The sequence below is a fragment of the Myotis yumanensis genome, unplaced genomic scaffold (assembly GCF_028538775.1).
Source record: "Myotis yumanensis isolate MYYU_CA2020_CCGP unplaced genomic scaffold, mMyoYum1.0.hap1 SCAF_3, whole genome shotgun sequence".
NCBI lineage: Eukaryota > Metazoa > Chordata > Mammalia > Chiroptera > Vespertilionidae > Myotis > Myotis yumanensis.
In genome coordinates, this window is record NW_027223754.1 from 214,864,030 (window position 1) to 214,889,841 (window position 25,812).

At 64.9% G+C, this 25,812-nt stretch overlaps 1 protein-coding gene across 1 annotated transcript; it reads right to left on the reverse strand.

Moving 5' to 3' along the window:
- Positions 1 to 275: 275 nt before the first annotated feature.
- SBF1 (SET binding factor 1) lies at positions 276 to 24,815 on the reverse strand. The gene is given in 41 exon segments (XM_070411350.1): positions 276 to 706; positions 798 to 929; positions 996 to 1,083; positions 1,662 to 1,873; positions 1,969 to 2,076; positions 5,676 to 5,906; positions 5,980 to 6,110; positions 6,182 to 6,308; positions 6,391 to 6,678; positions 7,086 to 7,262; positions 7,333 to 7,514; positions 7,813 to 7,890; positions 10,424 to 10,561; positions 10,641 to 10,767; positions 10,769 to 10,838; positions 10,914 to 11,121; positions 11,218 to 11,351; positions 11,447 to 11,625; positions 12,077 to 12,204; positions 12,398 to 12,593; positions 12,668 to 12,741; positions 12,818 to 12,990; positions 13,081 to 13,343; positions 13,423 to 13,581; positions 13,667 to 13,735; positions 14,006 to 14,155; positions 15,224 to 15,336; positions 15,414 to 15,618; positions 15,725 to 15,823; positions 15,897 to 16,025; positions 16,098 to 16,211; positions 16,527 to 16,604; positions 16,683 to 16,796; positions 16,885 to 16,993; positions 17,094 to 17,226; positions 17,343 to 17,448; positions 18,039 to 18,149; positions 18,229 to 18,387; positions 18,561 to 18,698; positions 19,057 to 19,142; positions 24,616 to 24,815. Coding segments are annotated over 41 exon segments (5,670 nt in total). The 5' UTR covers positions 24,671 to 24,815; the 3' UTR covers positions 276 to 607.
- Between the last annotated feature and the right edge of the window lie 997 nt (positions 24,816 to 25,812).

A 25,812-nucleotide genomic window follows, 5' to 3' on the forward strand; every position in this document is an offset into this window, starting at 1 on the left:
ACCCCATCCTCCAGCCCCTCCGCCCAGTCTGCCCTCTGGGCAGCCTCCCGAGAGCCATGCAAATGACCAACTCCACCTCCCCTTACGGAAACCACTGCCTCTTCACAGCACCAGGGAGCGCCTCAGGCTGTGCAACCCCACAACCAGCAGAGGCCAGGCCAGAGCAGGGGCCCGAGGGAACCGCCCCAGGGCTGTGGACAACCTGGCAGAGTGCTAGACCCCGACGCGGCCGACCTGGGTCCTTTCCTCTGGGAAGCTGAGGAGACGCAGGCGTGTGGCACATAGTTAGTTCTCTTTATAGACTCTGTAGGAACAGGGTGCCTGCGGGCCGCCGGGGCCACCACGCGGACAGGGCTGGGCTATTTACAGGCCCACCGAGAGGGCTGTACCATGGCGCCTCCCGCCAACGCTCAGCCAGGACTCCAAAATAAGTCAGAGCTGGCCAGGCGGGCAGGGTGGGCAGGATGGGGTTGGCAGGGGCTATACACACAAATTCGGGGGCTGGGCCTCAATACTGTCAAGGGTGGGGGCTGTAAACATGGCCGGGGGGCCCTGCCCACCCCTAGTGGTCTGTAACTGGACACAGCGCAGCCGGGCAGGGCTGGGCTCAGGCGTCTGACAGGCAGCTCTGGATCTGGTCCACCCACTGCTGGGCTGACGGCACGTCCTGGGCACAGAAGTTGTAAACACGACGAGTCGTCTTCACCTGGGGAGGGTGGGTAGCTGAGTCCTCGGCCCACCCCACGGAGCCCCCTGCCTGCCCGCCCACCTTCTCCTGCACCCTGGTCACAGCTCACATCGAAGAAGGCCTTCTCGTCCACGGTCTTGGGGGCGCCCATGGTGGGAGTGCCAGGCACCACGGCCTCCACCTCCGCCAGGTCGATGACCCCCTTGCACTCTGTATCCACTCGGTGGTCGTAGTAGCGCAGCTGAGGGGGACAGGAAGTCAGGGCCGGTCCTAGCCCCTGCCTACCCTGTGCCCACTGACCACTCACCTGGTGCTTAGTCTTGTCCAGCACGAACCAGCGGGCCTTCCAGGGCTTCATGAAGGCCCCCTTCTTGTAGAGGGTGCCCTCGTAGGACCTGCATTGATAGTGGAACCAGGGCCATCAGCGCCCAGCCAGGCCCAGCTGTCTCCTCCCCTCCTGGCCGGTCCTAGCAAGACCAGCACCCCTGTCCCCAAATGAAGCAAGGCTGAGCACTGACCAGGGAGCCCCAGAAAAGCGGAGAAGGGCCCCCCACATCAGAGCCTCGGGTGTCTGTGAAGCCGCCCTGCACACATGGCAGGCGCTGTGGACGGGGAGGAACATCCAGCAGCTCCCCGGGCCCAGAGGGCGATGCAGCCGCCAGGCCCTGGCCTCACCAGGAACCTACTTCAACCTCACCTGGCACCCTGCCTGCCCTCACCCGTACCCACAGCCCTGTCCCTCTGCTCTGCAGCCACCTTGGCTGGGCTGTGGTCACCGGTTCTACATCCCACACCCCTTCCAAGCCACTATTGTGTCCCCAGCAACTGAGCTGAAGCTCAAGCCACTGTCAGGTCCCCCCACAAGTCCTTCCCCCCCCGAGAATGACCAGAAGTTCCCCAAGGGCACCTGCTCCGTGATCTGAGAGGCCCCCAGCCCAGAGGTGCCCACAGCCCAGTGGGCGGTGCCTCGCACCTGTTCTCACTCTCCGCCGTCTGGAATTGGCTGTACAGGGTGCTGGTGCTGCGGCGGGCGGCCTGGCGGGAGCCGGATGTGGTTGAGCCACTGCTCTGGTCACTGTCCAGGCTGAGGCTCAGGGTGGAGCCCACAGGCCCCTCCTGCAGGTACACACCCAGCGAGCGGCGGTGGTGGGGCACACTGGAGACCAGCAGAGAACTGGGGGTGCCCTGGGGGCAGGAGATGGGCCTGTGTCAGTGCCAGGCGGCCTCCACCACCTCTTGGCAGCAAGCCCACCCAGCCCCCCACAGCCACCCCCGCTCACACGTCCGTCTGGCCGGCCTTCGAGGCGCTGGGCAGCCTTCACCCGATCCCAGTTGTCCTTCCACCGCTCAGGGGGCCGGCCCAGCTCGGTCTCCAGCCGCTGCAGCTCCTGAGGAGAATCGAGGAGCTAGCGTTATTCAGAAGTACCCAGCCTGGGACGTGAAACAGCAAAAGGAAGAAAATACAGGAAAGTGAGACAGTAGGAAAAGGGCTAACGTGTATTAACAGGACAAAAGGAGAAGACAGGGTGGGGGAGGTGCAAAATCAGTATTTAGAGACAACAGCTGGAAGTGTGACCAAACAAGTAAGAGGCATCACAACATAACGAGGGCACTGCAAACCCAAACAGGCTACGGCAGGGAAACGGCTGAAGCACAAAGGGAAACCCAATCCCTACCAGAAAAGAGGCACGCGCTCTTCAGAACGCAACAACGGAACTGCCGGCTAAAGTGCCCCCGAAGGCGGGACGTCCACCTCTGGTCACAACAGTGATCAGCTCCTGACTAGCCGCCGTAGACAACCATGGGCTGGACCAGTGCGGCCAGAGGCCCTGAGACGGTGACACCAGGGCCACGGCCACAATCGGGAGGCAGAGCCCGAGCCAAGCACCGAGGTGCCGAGTTGCGGAGGCAGCCGCCAGGAGGCTGGGGAGGCCGACGTGTGTGGTCCGCAGGGCGGCGATGGAGAGGAGGGATGGCACAGAAACCCACACTGAGGCCTCCTGAGTGGCCAAAAACTGCCATGTGACAGGCAAGATGTCACGAGGCCTGAGCAGCTACTAAGGAGCTGTGAGCTAAATCCAAGCCTGGAGGGGACACGCTGCGGGGAGATGAAGGAATGCGAGACACCCAGAGCCGGGCTCTTTGCGAGCACACACAGCGTCAGCAGAAACCCAGGAGGGGCCACACCTGTGGAGCAGGGCCCTTCTGAACCAGAGCTGGGAAGGTGTCTCTCGAGCTGCCCTAACAAAGCTTAGAAACAACCCAGAGAAGACCAGCCGACACACAAGCCCATGAGCTGCCTGGAAGAATAAAACTCAAGACACGTTCAAGGAAGACAACACATTCCTAATGTTCAACAATACGGAACCCACAGTGTCCAGCTTATAAAACATGATTAGACAACAAAAATGCAGGAAAATGAGACCCATACTTAGTGGAAAGGTTAAAAGAAACAGCCCCCAAATGAAATTGGTACTCAATTACCACACAAGATTTTAAGAAAAAGATGGACATAATGGTTGAACAAATGGGGACTCTGCAGAGAATATAACTATGAAAAAAAATTCTAGAGCTGAAAAATATCTAAAACGAAAAATTAATTAGATAGACTTAAAAGCACATACACATAAGAGAAATAAACTTGAAGACAAGGTAATAAAAATCCTCCAAAATGAATTGCAGAGAGGAAAGACAGGAGGGAAAAACAGCCTCAATGACCTATGGGAAAATAAAGTCCCAGAGGAAAGAAGGGAGAGATTGTGAAGAAAAAAACTTTTAAAAGAAATAATAGCCTAAAATGTATTAAACTTGATGTAAACTATCATCCCATAGATTTATGATGCTTAAAGAGCTCCAAGCAGAATGAACACAGAAAAACCATGTGATGGTCAAATTGTTGAAACCAAAGATGAGAAAAATCCTAAAGGTTGTAAGAGGAAAAAAAAGGGGTACTTTATGCAGTTTACAACCATAAGAATGAGACCAACTTTTAATCAGAAACACTACAAGCCAGAAAACATCGGGAATCATATTTTTAAATGACTGAGTATAAAAAGCTGTCAATCTAGAATTCTATACACAACGAAAACACCCTTTAATAAATACAGGCACAATGCAGACACTTTCAGGTGAACAGAAGCTGAGGAGACCTGCACTACAAGAAACAGGCCAAAGGGAAATAATACTGGATCAGATCTACAATAAAAGAGTAAAGAATACTGAAAATGGCAATTACAGAAGGCTTTTTCATTTCCTCATCTCTTTAAAACCAAGTTGACTATGTAAACACCATCCCTCCTGTGTATCTGTAACACAGGTGAAAGTAAACTGCAGGATGACAACATGACAGACAGACGGGGTGATGAGGAGGGTGCTGACGGGGTCTGTGTGTCAGGTGGCACAGAGAATTCAAGACAAGACTGTTCAGTCAGCCCCTTATCCGCAGGGACACGTGCCAAGACCCCCACGGGATGTCTGAAACCGTGAACAGTACCCAGCTACCATCTGTACTGTGTTTTCGCCTGTCCATTCATACCTGCGATAAACTTTAACTTAGAAATCAGGCATCCTAAGAGATTACCAGCAATAGTAATCAAGTTGACTTATATGTTGTAGTAAGTTATGTGAATGGGTTTGGGCTGTTATTTAGTAAAACAAGGGCGACTTCAACCGAGCACTGCAATACAGTGAGTCAAGCTGACAACCCAGGTGAGGCCGCCCCGCCGTGGCTAACAGGAAGGAACGTCTGGGGGGGCAGGGAGGGAGGGTTCTGGGCAGGACAGCGGGTGCAGGATCTCGCGACTCAGGATAATGCGCCAATTTAACATGGATGAACTGTTTCTGGAATCTTCCATTTGTTATTTTTGGATCATAGTTGATTACAGGTAACTGAAACCATGGATGGATAAGGGAGGACTGACTACTGGGGTCCCTCACAACCACTAAAAGTAACACAAAGAGGTATAGCTCAAAAGCCTGATAAGTAGATAACACGGAATACTAACAACTAATTGTTAGGAAAGGGACAAAAAAAATGAAGTAGAAAATAACAAAATGCTAGACTTCAACCAAACCACATCAACAATTAAGTGTAAACAGAGTAAAAATTCCAATAAAAGGAACCGTCAGAATAGGTGAGACCCAACCACATTCTGAGTAAAAGAAACTCAAATATAAAGACACATGCAGTCGAAGTCAAAGTATAGACGAGAACGTGCCACACGGGGGTTGTTTGTAAGGAAGTTAGTGCACAGTTCACTCCAGACCCCAAGTCTATTCGTGTTCCCTGTGCTTGTGGGTCACCTTCACCCACAAACCCATGGCCCTGTGCTCCCCCAGCCCCTGGTGGCAGGTGCCCTCAGGCCAGGCCCAGCGTGGCCCTGCAGAAACCTACTCCTGCTGGTTTGCACGACCACCTCCCTGAGACGCAGGAATTAGCACCTCTGCTCTCCCCAAGGAAACAGAAGCTCCAAGATGCTGAGTTATCCCCCACAGCCACTCAGTCCAGCCTTCCTGACTGCCTGGCCACCGTGGAGAATTCTGGCTGCTGGGCGTCCCTGCCACCCAGCCCCCACCCCCCAGCTCACAGGGCTCCTCCCTGCCCCAGGGCCTTGGCCCCAATAGATCCCGATGCCTGAGGCAGAGCAGACATGACCTCCAAGGAGAGGAGGCCCGGCGGCAACCCCACACTCCCAGGCCCATGGGCACGCTTCTCGGAAGGGGACCTGAGGCAGGTGAACCAGAAGACGGGTGGGAGCTGGCGCACCAGGACCTGGGAGAACCTTGCCTTTCCTCGGGGCCAACACCCTGGCGGCAGGGAGCGTGCACAGGCCCAGAGCACCACTGCCTGCATCCAGGACAGGGCAGGCCCCGGCAGGCGGGCAGGCAGCGTGCAGGCCGGTGAAGGGCAGGGCCACTGGACACGCACACACACGTACACACACGCACACCCATGTCAGGGCACGCGGTGGGTGTGGCCCGCGCGTACCTCCAGCAGGCGTGAGATGGCGTCGGGCTGGGCGCGGGGACGGCTGTCGTAGCAGGGCCACACCACGCGGCGCCGGCTCTGGGGAGCCCCCCCGTCGGGCCGCTCCTCCTCCGGGGGCTCCGGGGACACCTGGGCCAGCTCCCAGTCATAGGGGGGGCCCTGGGCCAGCGTTTCCTCGGTGTAGAAGTCCCACACCTTCAGGTTGGACACGTTGCTGTAGGGCCGCAGGACCTGGGGGCAGGCGTGGCATGAGGAGCTGGGCCAGGAGAAGGCCACTGGCTCAACCAGGCCCTGCCCAGCTCACCTCCGTGTCCTCGGGCGCGTACACGTAGTTGTAGAACACGGGCGTCCTCTTGCTCAGCCGGTCCACGTACTCCCACACAGACCTGCAGGCCTGCGGGCCCTTGCGCTCCCCCTTCTCCTCGTACAGCAGCCCTGCAGGGGGCAGCACTGAGCCCCGCCAGCCAGCCCCCACCCACCCTGCCCCGACCACCTCCTGCCCCTACCTAGCTCAATGCGCTCATAGTCCGAGTCCAGCAGGAAGGTCCGGAAGCGGCGGGACACGTGGTGGTAGCCAAGAAACTTGAGGTAGAAGGGACTGAACTCGAACTCCATGGGGAATTGCAGGTGGACCTGTGCAGGGTCAGAGGTTAGGGGTCAGGAGCCAGGGACCAGGACCTGGGGGCTCAGCCTTCCAGCACAGCCACCCACTCACCTGGTGCACACAGTCCAGGAACTGCAGGAAGACGGGCGTGAAGCCGCTGCTCTGCCCGGCCAGGGTGTGGGCCCCCCGGTGGCTGAAGCGATGGCCAAAGGACAGCCACTCCTTCTCCACCAGCAGGCGGAAGCCCTCCAGGGTGCGGTAGAAGGGGTCCGAGAGCAGCTGCACCAGGGACACCACCTGCGTGGTGATGTCCCAGCCGTCCTCCAGGCTCACCAGCACGGAGGAGCCCGAGTCCAGGAGCTCCACCACCATCACCGACACATGCAGCAGCTTGTGGATCTGCAGGGACCAGCAGCCTCAGACCAGCCCCGACCAGCCCAGGACCCACACGTCCCCAGGAGGGCAGCCAGGTGGGCAATGCACCCAGGGTAGCCGGCAAAGTAGGCACAGCGACGAACAGCCGACCCCTGCTGCCTCCTGCCCTCCCCAGCCCCCAGCACTGGAGAGGGGGCCAGTCCTTGGGATGCACAGCACCCCGCCAAGGACAGCAGTGGCCCTGACCGGGGTGGGAAGTGGCCATCACTCCCTCCCAGGGCCCAATCCTGCTGGATAAGTGAGCCAAGACCTCCTCTGCCCTTGGCAGCAGTGAGTGAAGGGCCCAGCACCTGGGGGAGCCCGACAGCCCCTCCCCATCCCCTCCCCCCCAGATGGCCCTCGGCCACAGTTGGGGCAGGGGCAGTGCAGACCTGGGTGAGCCACTCCGAATCCTCCAGCGAGCGCAGGAAGGTGGGGCCGGACTCGAAGTCCTGACAGCCCGGGACACATGCCTTCAGCAGCTTCTTGAAGCTGGTCTTCACCTGCCGGGCCTCAAACATCTCGATGGGCACCAGCGCCCACTGCTGCAGGGGGTCTGGTCGCACGCCCTGGAGGAGGGCACACGGTGAGACCTGCCCGGCTCCCGGCCCCACCCGGCCCCACGCCCCGACCAGTCACCTTGAACTGGGCCTTGTCCCCAATGATGTAGAGGGCTGCACGCTGGGGCCGCGGAAAACCTGAATCTGGGGGAGCCCCGTTCGCCTGGGGGGGCCCCCGCATGTCTCTGCCTGCGAGCCGGGAGCCCACATCACCACCGAGCCCACCACTGCGCCCGCTGGCCCGAACGCTGCCCCATTTACCTGCACGGAGAGACCAGGTCAGCCCCCGAGCTGGGCCGGGCACCACTTACCTGGGGCTGAGCTCCCGGGGAGGCGGGGAGGCCAGCAGGACCCTGAGGGGCCTGAGCCTGCGTCAGTGCCGGGGCAGGGGCAGGACTGGGTGCCAGGTTAGTGCCCAGGGCTGTGGGAGGGCGGGTTATGCCCGTCTGTTGTGTGGGGCGTTAGTGGCAGGCATGGGGGGTCGTTAGTGCCACGACGACTCAGTCACACGGGGCATCTGTGCCAGGTGTGGGGCCAGCCTGAGTGGATGGTACGGTACCTCGGGGCGCGGTCCGTCTGGAGGCCGAGGCCGCCATGGGGTTGGACAGCGTGGTGACCCTGGCTCTGGGGCTGGGCACTGGGGGCACAGCAGAAAGAAGGCTCAGGCCTGGCCCAGGCCCACGCGGGTGCCCAGCATGGGGTCTTGTGGACCAAAGGGGCCACATGCAGGACTGGGTTCCACCGAGCCCCCCAGGAGCCCTCGGACAGCAGGGTCCACGCCAGGGCTAACCTGCAGGGTTCTCCCAGGTGCTCTGGCAGGGGCAGTAGGAAGGGTCAGAGGAGGCAGGAACCCTGGGCCCCCCTTCAGGTACCTCCTCTACGACCTGTCCCTGGGCCCTTGGACCCCACAGCACGGCCCCAAGCCGCTCACAGCACATCCCACCAAGCAGCCTCTTCCCAGCAGCCACCAGATCCGGAAGCTCCCAGCCGCAGCCAGGGAGCACGTGCCGTCAAGGACACAGATGGCCCGGCCCAGCCCCAGGCTGAGCGGTGCTGTCCACCGGGGAGGATGGCCCAAGGCTCACAGGCTGGTCCGGCCCCGCTCGAGGCACAGGGAACCTCGCCAGGCAGCTGCCCCAAAGCCTGCATCCAGCCTTGGTCGCCTGAGGAGGCAGCAGGGACACGGCCCTGCCCACGAGCGCAGCCCCTCCACGCGGGGACAGGAGGCACACCCAGGGAGGACACAGGTGTCCTTGTCACGTGGACGGAGCCTGGGCTGCCCTGAAGCTGGGGGACCAGGAGGCTGTGGAGCCAGAAGTGCCCAGGTGGCCACAGGGAAGGGTGGGTGGCAGTGCCACCGTGTCCCCACAATCGCATGCAAAGGTGGCCTCTGATGTGTGGAAAAGCAGAAGCCACGAACCAGAGTGCTGAGGAGTGAGAAAGTCAGACCTGTGCCCCAGAGGACATCCCCATGAGCTCCCACCAGGACGACTGGCTGCCCGTTCCCAGCCCCCTTGTCCCTAGTGCCCAGCAAGTGGTGACACACGGGGGACATGAGCCCTCAAGTGGGGGCTGCGGCTACAGGCCAGGGGGGAGGGAGGCTGCTCAGACAGCAGAGGGAGCGTGTGAAGCCTCGTGCAGCTGGAGCCCCTCCTCCACAGGCAGGGGTGGAGGACGCAGACCTGGGGGCTCGGAATCAAGGAGGACTACGGGCATCTGGAAGGCTTGGCCTGGGGGGAGTACCACCAGCCCCCAAAACCCACCTGTCACCCCAGCGTGTTAACTGCAGAGAAAAACTCGGACAAGCACGAGGGTAGGGATGGGGGGAACCAGAGAGGTCTGACCAAGAAGCAACCACCACATCCCCTTTGCACCACGGGGCGGGGCTCACGGAGAAGTGGCCCTCACGTGGCACCTGAGCCACGGCAGCCAGGGGGGACGGGGTCAGATGGGGAGACGGGGTCAGATGGGGGGACGGGGTCAGATGGGGAGACGGGGTCAGATGGGGGGACGGGGTCAGATGGGGGGATGGGGTCAGATGGGGGGACGGGGTTAGATGGGGACGGGGTCAGATGGGGGGACGGGGTCAGATGGGGGGACGGGGTCAGATGGAGACGGAGTCAGATGGGGGGACGGGGTCAGATGGAGACGGGGTCAGATGGGGGGACGGGCTCAGATGGGGGGATGGGGTCAGATGGGGGGACGGGGTCAGATGGGGACGGGGTCAGATGGGGGGATGGGGTCAGATGGGGGGACGGGGTTAGATGGGGACGGGGTCAGATGGGGGGACGGGGTCAGATGGGGGGATGGGGTCAGATGGGGAGACGGGGTCAGATGGAAGGAATGGAGGCAGACGGGGGAGACGGGGTCAGACACGGTGTGGGGGGGTGGGGGGGTTGGGGTCAGGCAGAAGCCTGAGATCAGGTGGGAAGGGGGATGCAGAAGGAAGTGCCTTGGAGTGGGACCCCGAGGAGGACACTCCTCCCTCATTACAGAACGAGGCCCTCATGGGTGGTTCCTGAAATCCGAGCCTCTCCCCGCACCCAGCACCCACCTGGCTCACCTCCTAATAGGCTCCCCACCTGTTGCCCAGGAGGCCAGATCACCCCTCTACAGGGGCCACCCTGCCCATGTCCCTGCAGCAAAGGGGAGGGTCCACTTATGGCCCCTAGGCCCTCCGCCCGACCTTCAGGGCCTGGGGCCTTCTCTGCGTGCAGGGCAGAGCCACAGAAGAGGGCGGGCTCTTGGGCAGGGCTGGCATGGACAGAGGGAGGGCGAGTCCCGCCAGCATGGGCCACCTGGGGACAGAGGGTCCAGTGTGCACGGAGGGGGCCGGGGTGGGGACAGGGATGGGGAGACAAGTGCAGACAAGGCCCAAGGGGCCAGGACAGATAAGGAGAGAAGCCAAGAGGGAGGGTGGCTGGATGGAGTGGGCCATGGGGACACTGAGGGGATGCAGGAGGGACACTGTGTCCATGGACGACCAGGAGGTCGGGGAGCGCAGTGCGGGGGATGGGAGTGGTCAGACCAGGGGCTCCGGGCACTTACCTGGTCCCATGCTGGACCTCCTCCCCCGTCTCAGACCCCAAACATTCTGCCCCCTCACTGACCTGCCCTCCATAAATGTCACCATGACCCCCAAAAGTCCTCTGGCCCATGAGCCCCCTCACCATGACCGCCCATGTGGACTGAGGAGAAGCCGCTGAGGGTGTTGCGGCCGGAGGTGTCGGCGTAGCGGGGCATGGAGCTGACCACGGCCTGCAGGTACTTCTCCTGCTCCAAGCTGCTGGAGTCCGCCTGGGACTGGCCTGGGAGGAGGCAGAGCTGCAGTGGGCAGTGGGCACGGGGCGCGGGGCACAGGGCACGCATGAGGACGAGGGAGGGTACCTGGAGAAGGCGTGTTCTGGGCCTTAAAGAGACCGACGACACCCTTGCCATGCAGGCCCCCTGAGCGCAGCAGCACGGCCTTGGAGCGCCCGCTGCGCCAGCAGACCACGGGGAAGCGGTTCTGGCGGGTAGCAGCGGGAGACGCGCTGCAGCGCGTTGTCCTGGACGCTCTGGGGCACGATCAGCAGCCCCGGGTAGCTGTGGGGGGGCGTGAGGTGAGGCGAGGCGGCTGCAGGCAGCACCCCAGCCCGTGGCGTCCAGGCCAGCACGCACCTGCGGCAGATGGCGTACATGCGGTTGACCGGGGAGATGCGGAAGGGCTCCGACTTGGCGCGGCTCAGGCTGCTGCTCAGCGTGCCCAGGCCCAGGCGCTGGTAGTCCCTGCAGCAGGCCCGCTCCACCAGGCTGCTCATGGTCAAGCGGTCGGAGGGCTTCAGGGCCGAGGTCGGGGTCAGCGTGCCGGGCTCCAGCTCCTCTGACACTGGGTAGGCCAGGCAACAGGAGCCGTCACCCCACAGCACCAGGGCCCCTGCACAGGGGTCTGCACCCCGAGCACCCAGGGCTGCCCGCACCCCACCTGAGATCTCATCCTCCTGGTCCTCGGGGGACTGGCCCCTGTGCTCGTAGCTGGGGGGGTTGTACTTCTTGCGAGTGACGTGCTGCCGCCCCATGGTCTTCTTGGCGTTCTTCACGAGGTTCCGGGACAGGGTCCTGGAGTGCGAGGTCAGCAGTGAGCAGACAGGCACAGGCCTGCACCCAGCGGTTTGGGAGGCGTGGGCTCCCTGGCACCGGGCCCCGCTCCACACCTGAGAGAGGGACCCTTGTCCTTGGCGGTGCGGGGCGGCCGGCCGGGCGTGTGCGCGGAGCCCTGGGTGAAGGCGAAGGTGTTCCTGATGTCCAGCGGGTACCGCAGCTTGTGCAGCTGCTTGCGGAAGAGCTCGGCGTTCTCGGACCCCACCTCCTCGTCGAAGGCCATCTTCAGCAGCTGCATCAGACACAGGCCTCTGAGGTCTGGGCGGCCCCAGGCCTGGCCACGACCAGAGGCGGGCGAGCCTACAGGAAGCCCTGTGCCTCCCGAACGAGATGGATGGTCAACACCCTGCGACCAGATGGGCCCCGGGGGTCGGGGAAGGCCCAGCGCCCGGCTGTGAAGGGCCCCCTTGCCTCTGCGTCCTGCTGTGCACACCTGGGGCTGGCGGGTGTGTCGCTCCCAGGGAGCGCCGCCAGCACTGGGCACGCGGGCCCTCGCCACCGGCCAGTGTGGCTGTCAGGCGGCGGAGCTCGGCCTCTAACCGTGCTTCCTCCTCATCTGTGTACATTTGGGTCGTGCTGAGCTTATGCAGCACACTCCAGACACAGACTCAAAGATGGGGGCCCCGTAGAGCAAACAGGAGCGCCCCAAAGCTGGCAGATCACCCCCCGCCCCGAGGGCCCACCTGAAACGTGCAGGAGCGCAGATGCAGCCCGTCCTGCGGGATCTGTTCCACGGGGGTCGAGACGGTGATGCGCTTTTCCTTGGTCAGTGCGGCCACCGGGAAGGAGCGGACCACCACCTGCTCTCCCACTGTGACAGGTGGCACAGAATCAGGGGACGGGAGGGGACAGGTCCCAACGTCGGGGTCTCAGGGCTAAGAGGGCCGGGCAGGGGGAGGGAAGCAGGGACCTGCACCCGAGATGGGGAAGGAGAGGCAGGGAGAGTCCTACTCGTTCCAAAGCCCCAGGTGTGAGGCAGGGCAGAGGCGTGTCCACAGGCTCACCCAAGGGGTCGGTGGGCATCCCCGTGAAGATGACCCGGTAGGTGGTGAGGAAGACGGCGCCCTCGGCCGGGAGCACGGCGGGGCCACCCCCGCTGCCCCCAGAGCCCTCCTCACGCCCGTCGGGGAGCAGGTAGACACGCAGGCCGTCCAGCACACACTCCTCGCCGGGCAGCAGGTGAGGCCGTAGCAGCTTCGGCTGCTCAGACACAGAAGCGGCACTTCAGGACCCAGCCCAGGCCCAGGGGCCCCGCCCCTCCAGGCCCCACGCACCTTCTGGATGGGGGGCAGCCTCTTGCTCTCGCGGTGCACAGCCTCCAGGGTCTCGATGTGCATCTGGACGATGTCTGGGAGACAACAGTCCTCACCCGGGGCCACGCCCAGGGCCCACGGGGAGCGTGTCCAGACCCAGACCCCCCATACCTGGCACCATGACATGCAGCCCCTTGAGGTGGTCGCTGGTGACCCCACTCTCTGTGCAGACCTTGTCCACGAAGCGGTTGATGAAGCGGACGACAGCCCCGGCCACATCGCAGGTCTCTGCGTCCTCAAAGCCACTCTCCGTGTCATAGCTCTCGGCCACACTGCCCGCCATGCTGGGCCGGGAGGGCATGGTGGGTACGGGCCTCACGACCGAGCCCGCCCCCCCCCCCCCCCCCCCCGCAGGCCCGCGGAGGCCCACCCACCTGCTGGTGACCAGGCTGTTGCTGGCGCTCTCCAGGTCGCCCAGCCCCGCGCGCTCGCGCAGCAGGCGGCTCTTGCTGGAGTCGAGGGGCAGCAGCAGGTAGCTCATGCGGTTGGCGTAGTGGATGGCCTGGCTGAACACCGTGCTCTCCTCTTTCTGCACCAGCTCCTGCTGCTTCTCGCGGCTCAGCATGGGCCACAGACGCCGCTGCTCGGACGCCACGTCCAGGGCCGAGCGCTCCTCCTCTGCAGGCTCCTCCCAGCCCTGCCATAGCCGAGGGTGAGCGGGACGGGCAAGCGCCCCCCCCCAACACACACTCCCAGGCCCGGGAGTCTTCACACACCTGGGAGGGGTCTCGGTCCTCGGCAGGTTCCAAGTAGAGGGCCCGGATGTGGGTCTGCACATCCCCGTAGAACATGGCCTCCCAGAACTGGGGCGTGCTCCACACCACGTGCTCCTGCACGCAGCTGTACGCAAACTGCGTCACCCCCGGGCTCAGCTTCTACAGAGGCCAGGCGGGTGTCAGCGGGGCAACGGGAAGGGGCGGGGGGCGGGGGGGGGGGGCACGCGGGGCCACCAGCACTCACCCGGCAGAAGGCAGTGACCAGGGGCAGCAGAGCGGCCGCGATGCCGTGCTCGTCCAGAGACGTGCAGTCCTGCGGCAGCGGCAGAGCCGTCAGACCTTCCCCACGCCTCGCCTCCCAGGGCACCAACCACCACGGTTCCTGAACCTTCCCCAGGCTGCCCTGGGCTGTTCAAAGGTTCAGGGCAGGACAACCCAGTACCCACCCACAGACCAGGGCCTCCCCCACCCGCTGGCAGAGCCAGGCACCTGTGGGCCCTGTGCCCATGGAGACCCGGGAGCCTCTGCAGGCCCCACACCCGTGTAGTTCAGGCCCCTGCGGGCCCCGTGCCAGCCGCCTCACCTGCAGGCAGCAGTTCATCATGCGGACGACAAAGTCGAACTGCTGGTGGTCCAGGACGGCGCGGTTCTGCTGCACGTGCAGGTGCAGCTCCTGGGCCAGGCAGCGGCGGGCCGCACGCCCCTTCAGGGCCCTCAGCACAGCAGGGAGCAGCTGGGGATGGAGCACAGAGGCTGAGGGCACGTGACTGACTACACAGGGACCACCCACTGTGCCCTGGAGGGCGGGCGCCCAGGCTGTAAACACAGGGCCCTCAGGTGTGCCAGGCGCTGGGACTTCAGGGCTCCACACGCGACAGCGCACGGAGGCAGAGGCAGGAGGATGCAGGCTGCACGCGCATCAGCCAGGGCGCCGACGGGCCCTGAGCACAGCACAGCACAGCGCTCAGCGAGCTCGCCGGGCCTCCTCCCAAGCACAAGCCTGCTGCTCACTGGGCAACGACTAGAACTGCCGCCCCCGGGCCCCGCCGCTATGGCAGGGGGAACCCGGACAGCTGTCCCGCGACCCCCAGCTGTCGTGAGCACCACCAAAAGCAGTGAGTGGGTTCCCTTTTCTATCCGTTTTTTATTTTTTATTTTTTTAAAATATATTTTTATTGATTTCAGAGAGGAAGGGAGAGAGGGAGAGAGAGAGAGAGAGAGAGAGAATCATCAATGATGAGAGAGAATCATTGATTGGCTGCCGCCTGCAGGACCCCTACTGGGGATCGAGCCTGCAACCCAGGCATGTACCCTTGACCAGAACTGAACCCGGGACCCTCCGGTCCCCAGGCTGACGCTATATCCACTGAGCCAAACTGGCTAGGGCTCTATCCGTTTTTTAAAAAAACATGTGGGTCAACACTTTCTGTGAAGGATGAAGAAGCCTTTGGGGGGTGGGGGCGCAGGAAAGGGCAAAGGGGCCAGGTACATGGTGATGGAAGACGATCTGAATGTGGGTGGGCGCACACACCGCAATATACAGGTCACGTGTCACAGTGCCCGTCTGAAACACATGTGAGCCATTAGCCAACGTCCCTCCAATGAAGTTAAAAGAGAAAATTGAAAGAAATGGCTCTCACTGAACCCCACTGAGTTGGAGGGACCTGAGCCCTGGCACCCACTGCCCTTCCTGCCAGCCCAGCTCCCGCAACTGATGGAAGGTGAGGAGACCTAGCTGGGGCCCAGCGCTCCCGCACCCAGAGCCCCCACACCCAGCGCCCCCCGCGCCCAGCGCCCTCACCTTCTTGGCCTCCAGCATCTTCCCCTCGAACACGTATGAGATGCAGTTTCGAACCACCTCCAGGCGGCGAGCACTGTTGCCATGGAGCCCGCTGCTCCGCTCCAGGATGGCGGCTGGGGAGCAGAGCACGCACTCACCTCTGACCTCACACCCACCCGGGCCAGACTCAGGGCCTCCCCCGATTACGCACTCATAGGGGGCCCCGAGGGCACGGTGGTCCTCCTCTCGGCCTTCACAGCGGGGGGTGCTCCCTGCATCTTGGCCGTGGCCTGGTCCACGATCCACTGTACCATGCCCTCGTCCAGCCGGGGGAAGGGCCGGGGTGCCCGCCGCAGGTGGCTGGCCTCCCCCGGCCTCTGCACCTTGTGCATAGCCACGGCGGGGTACGGGTTCTCCTGGGGGGCACAGGAGGCGTGGGCGGGCAGACCAGGGCTCCCAGAGCTCCCAGGGCTGGGGCCGCAGAGTGGCCTCCCGGGCCACCCACCCGGGCCGCCCACCTACGTTTTTGTAGAGCTGCTCCGCCAGCTCCTTGACGTGACGCAGGACCCGCTGGGGGTGGCTCTCGTCCGCCCGCATCCGCGCCACCTCATGGGCCACCAGCTGTGGAGAGAGAGCGTCAGGCCCTGACCAGGACGGGGAGGGGGGGGTTCCTCCCAGCTGGGGCAGGGCACACCTCATCAAACAGGTCCGTAGGACGGTAGGGCACCCCGCGCTCCGAGACGAAGCCCGCAAAGGCCATGCCCTCCAGCACCTTCATCAGGAAGTCGTCCTCCACCAGCCCACGCTGGCCCAGGAAGGCTGCCTGGGGTGCACGAGGAGGTCAGCCCGCAGGCACTGACTGCTGCCCGACCGCTGTGCCCACCCTGATGCCCACCTTGTGGAAGCGGATGACAGGCTCCGGGTGGATGCGGACCATGTGCAGACACCAACGGTAGCCCTGCAGGAGCTGAGCAAAGAGCCGCAGGAAAACAGCCCGCAGCTCCTTGTCCTGGGTCGCAGGTGAGTGCAGGTGAGTGCCGGCCCCTGCACAGGCAGCCCTCACCCTCCACCCACTCCAGGCTCCACCTCCTCGAACCCAAACCCTGTGGGGGCCCTGCTCAAGACTCCCCAGGTGCCTCAGACCCTCCTCTCCCTCCAGTCCCCTCCACACAGAGCGCGGGGATGCCTGTGACAGCACTGACCACCACTCCTGCCCAGGGCCCTCGGAGCTCAGCGCCTGCCCTCCCACCTCCCCCGCGGCCGGGGTGGCTGTGCTGTGCTGGCGGCAGGCCTACGGAGAGGGCACAGGAAGGCATGACCCCACCTGCATCTTCAGGGAGGAAGAGGATGTTGTGGGGGGTGGGAAGGCGAGGTCTGCCAACTCCAGCTCCGGGTCCAGGACCTAAGCAGGAGAGGAGCGCGGTCAGGCGCACCAGCCCAGGCGCTGAGGCCCTGTCCGCCCGCCCTCCCTCGGTCTCACCATGCTCAGCACGCTGTGGGTCTGGCTCTGCAGCGGCTCCGGCAGCGGTGGAATGTGTACACACTCGGGGACAGTCACCGTCCCTCCATCCAGGTCAGCCACAATCACATCCAGCTGCGGACCAAAGGCGGTGCGTGGTCAGGGACCCGCAGGCCAGCCAGCAGGGCCTGGAGCGCAGGGCGGACACCAGCGGGGCCCTCACCAGCTCCTGGGTCTCTGCCTGGAAGGCTGCGTTGACGCCGATGATGAAGGGCGTGGGCGTGCTGAGCACCTCCAGGAGCTGTGCCGGCAGGATGGGCACGTAGGTGAAGCTGCAAAGGCCGGGCTCAGTGAGGTGGGTGCCAGGAAGGAGGGGGCTGGGCAGAGGGGCCAGGCAGAGGGCTGGGTGGCAGCTGGGGCCCGGGCAGGCACCTGTATCGGAGCGGGAACAGCAGGGCCAGGAGTCCCCGGCAGGCTTCTGAGAGGCGCTGGTAGCTCCGGGACAGGAAGAGCACCTTGTGCTCAGTGAGGGCGGCACAGAACAAAGACAGCACGTTGGTGATGCCTGAAGGGAGAGGACAGGCTGGCAGGCCCCGCCCCGCCCCACCCCACGCAGGGTGACAGCCTCAACCTCTGACCCCGGCCAGGGGAGGAAAGGGAGGCCTGGAGCGGCGGGCTCACCTAGCTGGCGGAAGAGCAGGGCCACGCTGCAGCGGCTGATGGGCAGGGAGTCAGTGAGTGGGGTCTGGATGACCTGCCGGTCACCCGCCCCCAAAGAGATGGTTCTCTGTGGGAAGAGAGAAAGTGGTGCTCAGGGGCCCCGCCCAGTCCCGAGTCAGCCCAGAGCTCTGTGGCCTCAGCAGGCCTGGAGGGCTGACAGGGCCCGAGTGGGACTGGCCGGGGCAGCGGCAGGCCCGAGGGAAAGGCCACACCAGCCTCTGCTGGCCCGAGCAGTGCTGCAGAGAGAGCTCGGGGCCTCTGACCTGGGGCAGGGACGGGCCTGGTGGGCAGAAGAAACAAAGAGTCCGTACCACTCCGTCCTCAACAGAGTCCAGCTGCACAGGACAGACGGGCAGAGAGACACAGTTAGACACACTCGCACATGGCGGCTCGGACAGAGGCTGAGCATCCAGAGACAGCACACCCAAGGAGCGAGAGGACAGAAACACTGACAGGTGCCAGGTAGAGAGCCAGGCGACACGGACACACAGGCGAGCAGGCAGGCCAAGGAAGGATGGCAGCTGGCAGTGGCACCAAGACACACGCGTGTCCAAGGCCTGGGGCCGTGCTCCGCCCAGGCTAGACTCTGGAGTGCCTACAGCCCCACCCCCACAGCCACGGGCGCAAGGAGGGCCCAGCAGCTGCCTCAAGACCCACCTGTGAGCCCCCAGCCAGGGGGATGATGCAGGTGAGCAGGTTCCCGACCACGGTCTCCAGGCCCACGTTTAGGCCCTCCACGTGGATGGTGTAGATGAGACCCAGGCTGTTCTGCAAGAGCCACAGACGAGCATGGCAGCAGCCGCTGGGAGACCCACGCCCTGCCTCGGGGCCTGGCTGCCCGCCTCACCCTGAACACCTCCACATGGTCCAACCGAGACACCAACACCAGAGTCTTCGGAGCGAACAGCTGGCCAGGTGGGCCGGGCGTGCCAGGTGACAGTCGCCCTGAGCCTCCCTTGCCGGCTTCCTCTTCCCTCCCGGCAGCATCCTCCGAGCACACGGCTTCCTGTGGACAGAAGCCTGTTCGCTTGGCTCCCAGGCAGGTCCCGTGAACCCAGCAGGACACGGGTGACTCTTCCGGAAACTCCAGGCTCCATGGGGTTAGGTGCCAGGACAACCGCAGACAGGGAGACACACCCAGGGGTAGGGGCAGGGGCAGGGGCACAGCCCCAAGCTGACCTGCGTGGGCTCTGCCGGCTCCCAGAAGGTCAAGCAGGCACAGTAGTGCCGCTCGGAGTTGATGTCAGTGAGGACAGCAACAAAGAAGGTCGGTGGGTTCCTCTCAGGACACAGCTGCCACCCGCTGGGCTGGCAAAACTGTGGGAGGGAGGGGTCAGGGGTCAGCTCCCTCTGCCGCTGCCACGGAGTATGCGCACAGCCAGGGCCTGGATGCCAGGTGCCAGAGCAGCAGATAGCACCTCCCTGGGCCACCGGGGGCACCTCACCTCCTGACCTAGCCCGCCCCCCACAAAAGGGAGTAATAGTCTAGGTGGGGTGAAGACCCTATGATGCAGGACATGGTCCCCATAGTGAAGAGGGAGGGATGACAGGATGTGGGCACCGAGCACCCTGCCAGCCAAGCCAGTGCCCCTGCTCCCCACCCTCTGAAGCAGCTCAGACATCTCCTTGTCCCTAGCGGGGCCTGGCCCCCCCCAGCAGCTAGCACCCCACTCACCAGCTCGATGCCCTGAGGGAAGGGGTTATCCTCCCAGTCCTTCTCCGGGAAGCGCTGCAGGATCTGGCCCTGGCCTTCCCCACTCCCTGAGGACAGGAGCAAGGGGTCAGAGCACCTGCCACTACCACCACCACCCACACCAGGCAGGAGCCTCGAAGCCCAGGGTGGAAACGTGTCCCCGCTCCCCCCTTACCCCCCCCCCCCCCCCCCCCCGTCCTCATCTGGCACCAGGCTGGCCTCAGCTCCCAGACCTATAATTTCCCTAAAAATAATCCTGAGAGAGGCCACTAGGCAGCCACAGACCCCAGGGCCACCAGAGGGCAGAGAGAAGGCCTGCTGTGGGACGGGCCTCTGTCTGGCTCCCACTCCCAGGCCTGGCCCAGTGTCAGCACCCGCAGGACCCACTGCAGCCTGCACGCAGCCGACTGCACAGCGCACCCCCTCCAGCGAGGGGCGATCCTTCCACACTGTCCCCCAGCCAACCCCCAGCCTAGGCACTAGGCCCTCGCGACGCCCCCGGCCTGACAGCTGGCACCAGGACAGTGGGCGCCCGCAGCCGGGAGCCCAGCCCGGCTCCCTGGCTCTGCCTCACCGTCAGCCGAGGCTCACTTGAGAGGCACAGAGGTCCCACACGCAGTGTCTGTGGCAGGGAAAGACCACGGTGCCCACTGCCTCTGAGACAGAGCACCCCCAGAGGAGTGCGGAGGGTGCACAGGAGGCCGCTGTGCACGGCCACCCAGGGCCAGGGAGGAGGGCTGGGGCAGGAGGCCCACGTCCCTGCTTGTGCCCCAGGGAAGCTGCCTCCCAGCCTAACTCCCAGGGTGCTCCCCAGAGACCCCTCCACTCCTTGGAACCCCAGGGCCCACTATGCCCCTCTCGTCTGCTTCCCCCACTCTGTGGCCAGGCACTGCTCCAGGTCAAGGTCACACCTGTGGCTCTTCCTCATCCCAGAACCAAACTGGAGGCATGACCGGGCCCTGCTGGGGGATCTGGCCTCTCGGGACTCTGGGAGAAAGGACACAGTCTCTGCTCTTCCTCCAGCTCCCGCCCCGCAGGCTGGCAGAGCGAAGCAGGAAAGACACAAGCCTCCCACCTTCACCTCCCACACTCGACCTCAGGCCCTCCCCTGCTCGCGCAGCTTCACCACTGCCCGGGCAGCAGAGAGCCGGGCGACAGGTGAGGGTGGGCCCGGTCCTGAGGTCAGAAAGCGCCCTCCCAGGAGACCACCTCCCGGTCCTGAGGCAGCACCAAGTCGGCAACAGGAGGTTCTGGCTGGCGCTGGAGGTGGCGCTGGAGGTGGCGCTGGAGGTGGCGGTGAGGGGCCATGACTGACTCACAAAACCTCAGCTTCCTGCTCCCCTCCCCCCCCCCCCAAGCACGACACTCGGAGATAAGGTGGCAGCCAAGACGAGGTGGGGAAAGGGACAGATGTCTGCTGGTGCCACACGTACCTACACACATGCCCACAGCCCCCTGCCCAAGGGCCACCCATGGCTCCTTCCCCCAAGCTCCCTGGAGGCCGACGGGTGTGGACTCCAAACCACATCTGGGCCCAGGTCTGGCTGACACCAGGGCTCACCCAGCTCTTGCCATGGGGCAGAGGCGGAGGAAGGAGGGGGTGTGCAGCTCTGCCCCACAGCCCCCCTCCCAGGCAGGCAGGCAGGCAGCTCTCTCGGCGCCTCTTCCCCCAGGACGTGGACAGAGTAGCTGGCCACTGTCCACCGTCCCCTCCCTCCCTCCCTTCATCGTATGAAACGTCAACTCTTACTCGCAGGGCCCCACCCTCCGAAGAACCAACTGGAGGCGACTCCTGACCTGTCCCTACCACCTAAGGGGCAGGTGGCTGGGCAGGGCAAGGGATGCTCACGGCACCAGCACCTTCTCTGGGCCACGATGACCCCAAACTTGACCTTCAGGTCTCAGCCCAACACCGCCCCTTCCTTCAGGCAGCTGTCTGCTGCCCGAGCCTGGGGCCTGCAGGCCCTGCCTCCCTCCACCACACCCGACTCCTGTACACCTGTTGGGGGGCTGGGCCAAATGGGAGCTCTGTGAGCAAGAAGCCACGACTGTGTACCCATCGCACACCTGAGCCTGGCACAGACCACAGCCTAATTAGCGCTCGCTGAATGCACACAACCGGCTACACCGCCATCCGCCCACAGCCAGCCCCACTCCACCCCACAAGCAAACAGGTTCCTCAGTCAGAGTGCAGGGCAGCTTCCGGAGCCCGGGCGCTCCAGGCATGCAGCCTCCCGGAAGGACACGCGGTAGAGAGGCCTGGCTCTCCTGACCCCTCTGAGACCCCAGCCCACACCTCGGTCTGTGCTGGCAGGGGCCAGGCTGCAGCTTGGCGGTGGGCCCCACCCTGAGGCAGCTCTCTCGGCGCCTCTTCCCCCAGGACGTGGACAGGGTTCTGCACCCCCACCCGAGGGAGCCCTGTGGCCATGGAGGCGACCTGCTGCTGCTCCTCGCCCCACCAGAGCTGCCCCTACCCCAGGGACCAGCACAGCCCTGCGTCACAGGGTGGGGGTGGGGGGCCCTAGGAGGAAGGGCACTAGGTCCCCTGAGACACAGACAGGGACCAGACTTCCTCCCACAGCCACATCCCGGCAGCCAGTCCCGTGTGGGCTGAGGCTGATGGGGGCGGGAGAACACGGGGCATGCATTCTGTCATCTGCTGGCAGCGCCCGTCACCAGTGCCAGGCTGAGTGCCTGGAGGCCGCCTGGGCTAGCCTGCACTGTGGGCAGAGGCCAGCGAGGGTGCACATGCCCTGGGACCAGCCCAGCCATAGGAAGAGAAGAGGCAGGCAGCGCCCTCCTGCTCCCCGGCCACAGCACAGGATCCGTGCAGACGGGCTGCGGCCTCACAGGCGCTGGGCGCTCTGGAGCCCCATAACCACTGCTCACAGCCTCCTCAGTCAGGCCATACCGGCTAGGACCCTTCGACTTCCAGGTGGGGGCTGGGAGCCAACCGAGGCCACCCAAACAGCCCCAACCTGCTCCAGAGGGAGGGCAGGACATGGGTGGGGAGAGTGATGGGCACAGGAATGTGGCAGCTCAGCTCCGTCAGGACCGAGAGGCCAGGCCATGGGATGGAGGGGGGTCTTCTCAGATGCCGGGGCAGGGGGGGGCCAGGAGGGGCCAGCCCCTAGTCCCTCGGCCACTTGGTCAGGTCAAGGGCATCTCTGGCTCCCAAAGACACACTGGCCACACGGCGTTCAGTCAGCAGACACTGCCAGGGCCCTGCCAGGCCGGGAGGTGGACAGAGGTGATCTGTCTGGCACCTGAGATGTTCCCAGACCAGCACAGGTGCCTGTATTGGTGTGGAGGTGCTCCCGCTCACCAGGGGAGGGGCATGCACCCTCTTCGATGAACAAAGGGGTCCCTCCTTCCCCCCTCCCTCTCCCCTGGAGAGGTCTGCCAGGTCGTGACCATGAAACCAGGATGCTCTCCCTCTGGCAAGACTCTGGGACTCAGCACCCAGGCCCTGCACCCAGCAGCTCTGGACAGGAGGCCCAGGTCCAGGCCAAGACATCCACCTCTCCCCAACCTCTCCACCGAACCCACGGACCCGGCATCCCTGCCCTAATGTCCTAGGCCTCCAGCACGCAAGGCCCCTCCTCCTCCCACGGAGGGGCCCGCTCCATCTGTGCCCAGGGGTGTCCACACACCTGCTGCTCGCCACTAACAAGACACCCCGCACTGCCTGGAGCCGCCACGTGAACAGCTCCATGTGTGTGTCCGTCTCATCTCATGGCAGCCTGGCAGGTCTGCGTGACTCATCCCATCTGCAGATGAGGAAACTGGGGTGCAGAGGCCTAAAGACCGGCCAAGGTCACAGAGCGAGCAGGTGGCGAAGTGGGGACTGCGGACCCCCACCTAGTGCTCCTCTGCCCTTGGCCCCTCAGCAGGCACCCGGCTGTGGGCTTGTTCCTCACAGGGATGGACACGTCCTGCCAAGGGAAGCCCTGAGGCTGGTGGCTGGCCAGGAGCCTGGAGCAGTGGTCCTGGGGCTCCAGAGCCCCACCCCCAAGGCAGTGGACAGCCTGGGAATCACTCCTTCCTGTTACTCATGGAAAGTGGGCACTGTGGGCTCCAGCCTTCCCGTCCTGGTCAAAGGGCACATACTTGTGGGGTGCATACCCATGAGCACACACGTCCCAGCCAGCTGGTCACGGAGCCCACCCTGCCTCCTCTTGCCTCCCTCATATTCGCCCTCCACACCCCTCGTCTGCTGTCACACCGTCAGCACGGTCTCTGCCTCCTCCCCCGACCCCCACCACCTTCAGCACCATCAGCCTCCAAGCCTGCTCTGCACACGCAGCCCCTGCCCAGCACCCAGCCCAAGCCCCTCACAGGGGGCCGGCCTTGCTCCCTGGATCCCATGCACCCCTCTGGCCTGGACGCCACTGACAGTGCGTCCCCCGTGTGCAGAATGGTTCCTGCCGTGAGAACTCCGCCTCGGAGGAGAAGACACGCTCCCCGCGGACACGGTGTCAGGGGTGCATTCAGACAGCCGGGAGCAGAGCGGGGAGCGAGTCCTGAGTGGGAGGGCCCAGAGGAGGGTCTGCAGGGCGCAGGGCCCAGCAGGCAAGGAGGAGAGGAAGCCTGGGTCCCGGGTGGTGACTGACAGCAGGACTGACAAGCTGCAGGGTGGACCACAGGCTCAGGGTTCAGCCCAGCCTGACCACAAGCCATCCCGACCACACAGCACGCCCAGCCCCCATCGCGGGCCTAGGACCAGGCACCCAGCCCCTCCCAAGCCCGCTGTGCCCGCTGTGCACGGGGCACCAGGCGGGAGACCTGGGTGGGCTGCCCCAGAGGGTGAGGTCAGGCACACAAAGGGCTGTGCAGGGCCTGGCACGGGCGCTGCTCCCCAGGCGCTGCCGCCCGCTGTTGCTGATGTCATGGCCGGGCTGTGCTCTCCTGTCCCTGCGCTGAAGGGCCCTCAGACACGGCGCTGACCGCCGACAGGCCCTCCCGGACCCGGACGGACAGCAGGCAGCACGCTGACCCCCGCCCGGCTGGGCTTGCAGGCCTGCGGACGTGGGCCTCCGCCAGGAAGGCTCTTCTCTCCCCCATTTCCTCCTGAAACCCTCCAGCTCCAGCTCCACCACCATCTCCAGGTGCAGGGTCCCCCGAACCCCTCGCTCTCGCCTGCACCCGCCCAACCCCCTGGGCCGGGGACACCCCGCGCCGGGCCTGTGCTGCAGGCCGGAGGCACCGGGGTCTGCGAGGGGCTCGTGAGCGGACGATCGCGTCGCTGGAGACAGAGCCACCCGGCAGCCGGCCGAGGCGGGGAGCCCGTCCCACCCACGGGGAGTCGGAGGCGACCGCCCGGCCCGCTCTCCTCGCGGCGACGCCGAGGCGCTGCCTGCCCCGGCTCTGCCCCGAGTGCGGCGGCGGCGCGGCCCGATCCCTCTCACCGCCCGCCCGCCCGCCTCCGACCCAGGACCCCGGACCCGAGCCGGCGCGGCAGGTGCCCCGGACGATCGCGACGCTGGCCCGGCGGCCTCGGCCCGCCCGCCCCGGCCGACCCTCTCCGGCCCCGGCACTCACCGCGCGGGTGCGGCCCGAACGCCACCAGCACGAAGTAGTCCGCGAGCCGCGCCATGGCGAGGGGCGGGCGGGCTCCGCGGCTCGGGGACGCGAGGGCGGCGTGCTCATGGCCCGGCCCCCGCCCCGGCCCGCGCTCTCCGGACGCCCGGGGCCCGCTCCGCGGCGGCGGCCAGGGCTCCCGCCGCCATCTTCCCAGCCAGCCGGCCCGCCCGGGCGCGCCCTGCCCGTGCGCGGCCTCGCCCCGCCCCGCCCGGGCAGGGCCCGGAGAGGCGCGCTCCCATTGGTCCAGCCCGCGGCCCTAGGCCCCGCCCCCTTGGGCAGGGCCCGGAGAGGCGCGCTCCCATTGGTCCAGCCTCGGGGGCGGGGACAGCGACGGCGGCTCCCGCGGGTCAGCGGCTGCCAGTGCCCCATCCGCGGCGCTGTCAGCCGGGGGGAGGCAGGAGGGCCTGGCCCTGCCCGCGGGGCCCCCAGATGCTCACGGGGGGGCCCGGGGCGTCCCCTCAGGACCCGGGCCCTGCCCGTAGGGCTCCCAGCCCGAGGGGCGCTCCGCCTGGAATCCCCCGGCAGGTGGGTGAGACCAGAGAACGGCGGCCGCAGGTCCCGCTGTTACCCGGAGGCCCGGCTGGGTGCACACCCAGGACCCCGACAGCGCCCACCGCCCGCGAGTTGGGGCTGCCGGGGAGAATGAATGAAACCAAACTCAGAGACGAGAACGGAGCCCGCCAGCTCCCCTCCCCACCTGGGCGCACAGGCCCAGGCACAGCCGGGTGCCCTGTTTCTGTCGGCCATTGGTTTCCGTCACTTGCAGCCCGAAGGGTCCCGGGCTCCACCCGAGCCCGGCAGGCACGTAGCTGGTGCACGGCGGGCAGTGCCCGGGGCAAGTCCTCAGCCTGGCGCCCCAGCCCAGGACGGGCTCTCCCGACCCTCGTGCCCCGAGGAGCCCATTTCTGAGCCCTCTCGGTGGCACCTTAGGGTCACGGGCAGGTTTGGGGGTTCGCCCTGGACCGTGATGCCCCACGGAAGTTTCTTGCCGTGGAGTTTCCTGCCCTCTACACTCCACAGGCCCCCTCAGGGGTGTTCTCCTGCCTCCTCCTCCCCTTGGAAGGGACTGTGCCTTCCCCGCTCTCCCCCAGGCCTTCCTGCAGGGAGCCACCCTCCCTGGTCCCAGCCCTGTGGCGGCCTCCTTCGTCCTTGTAC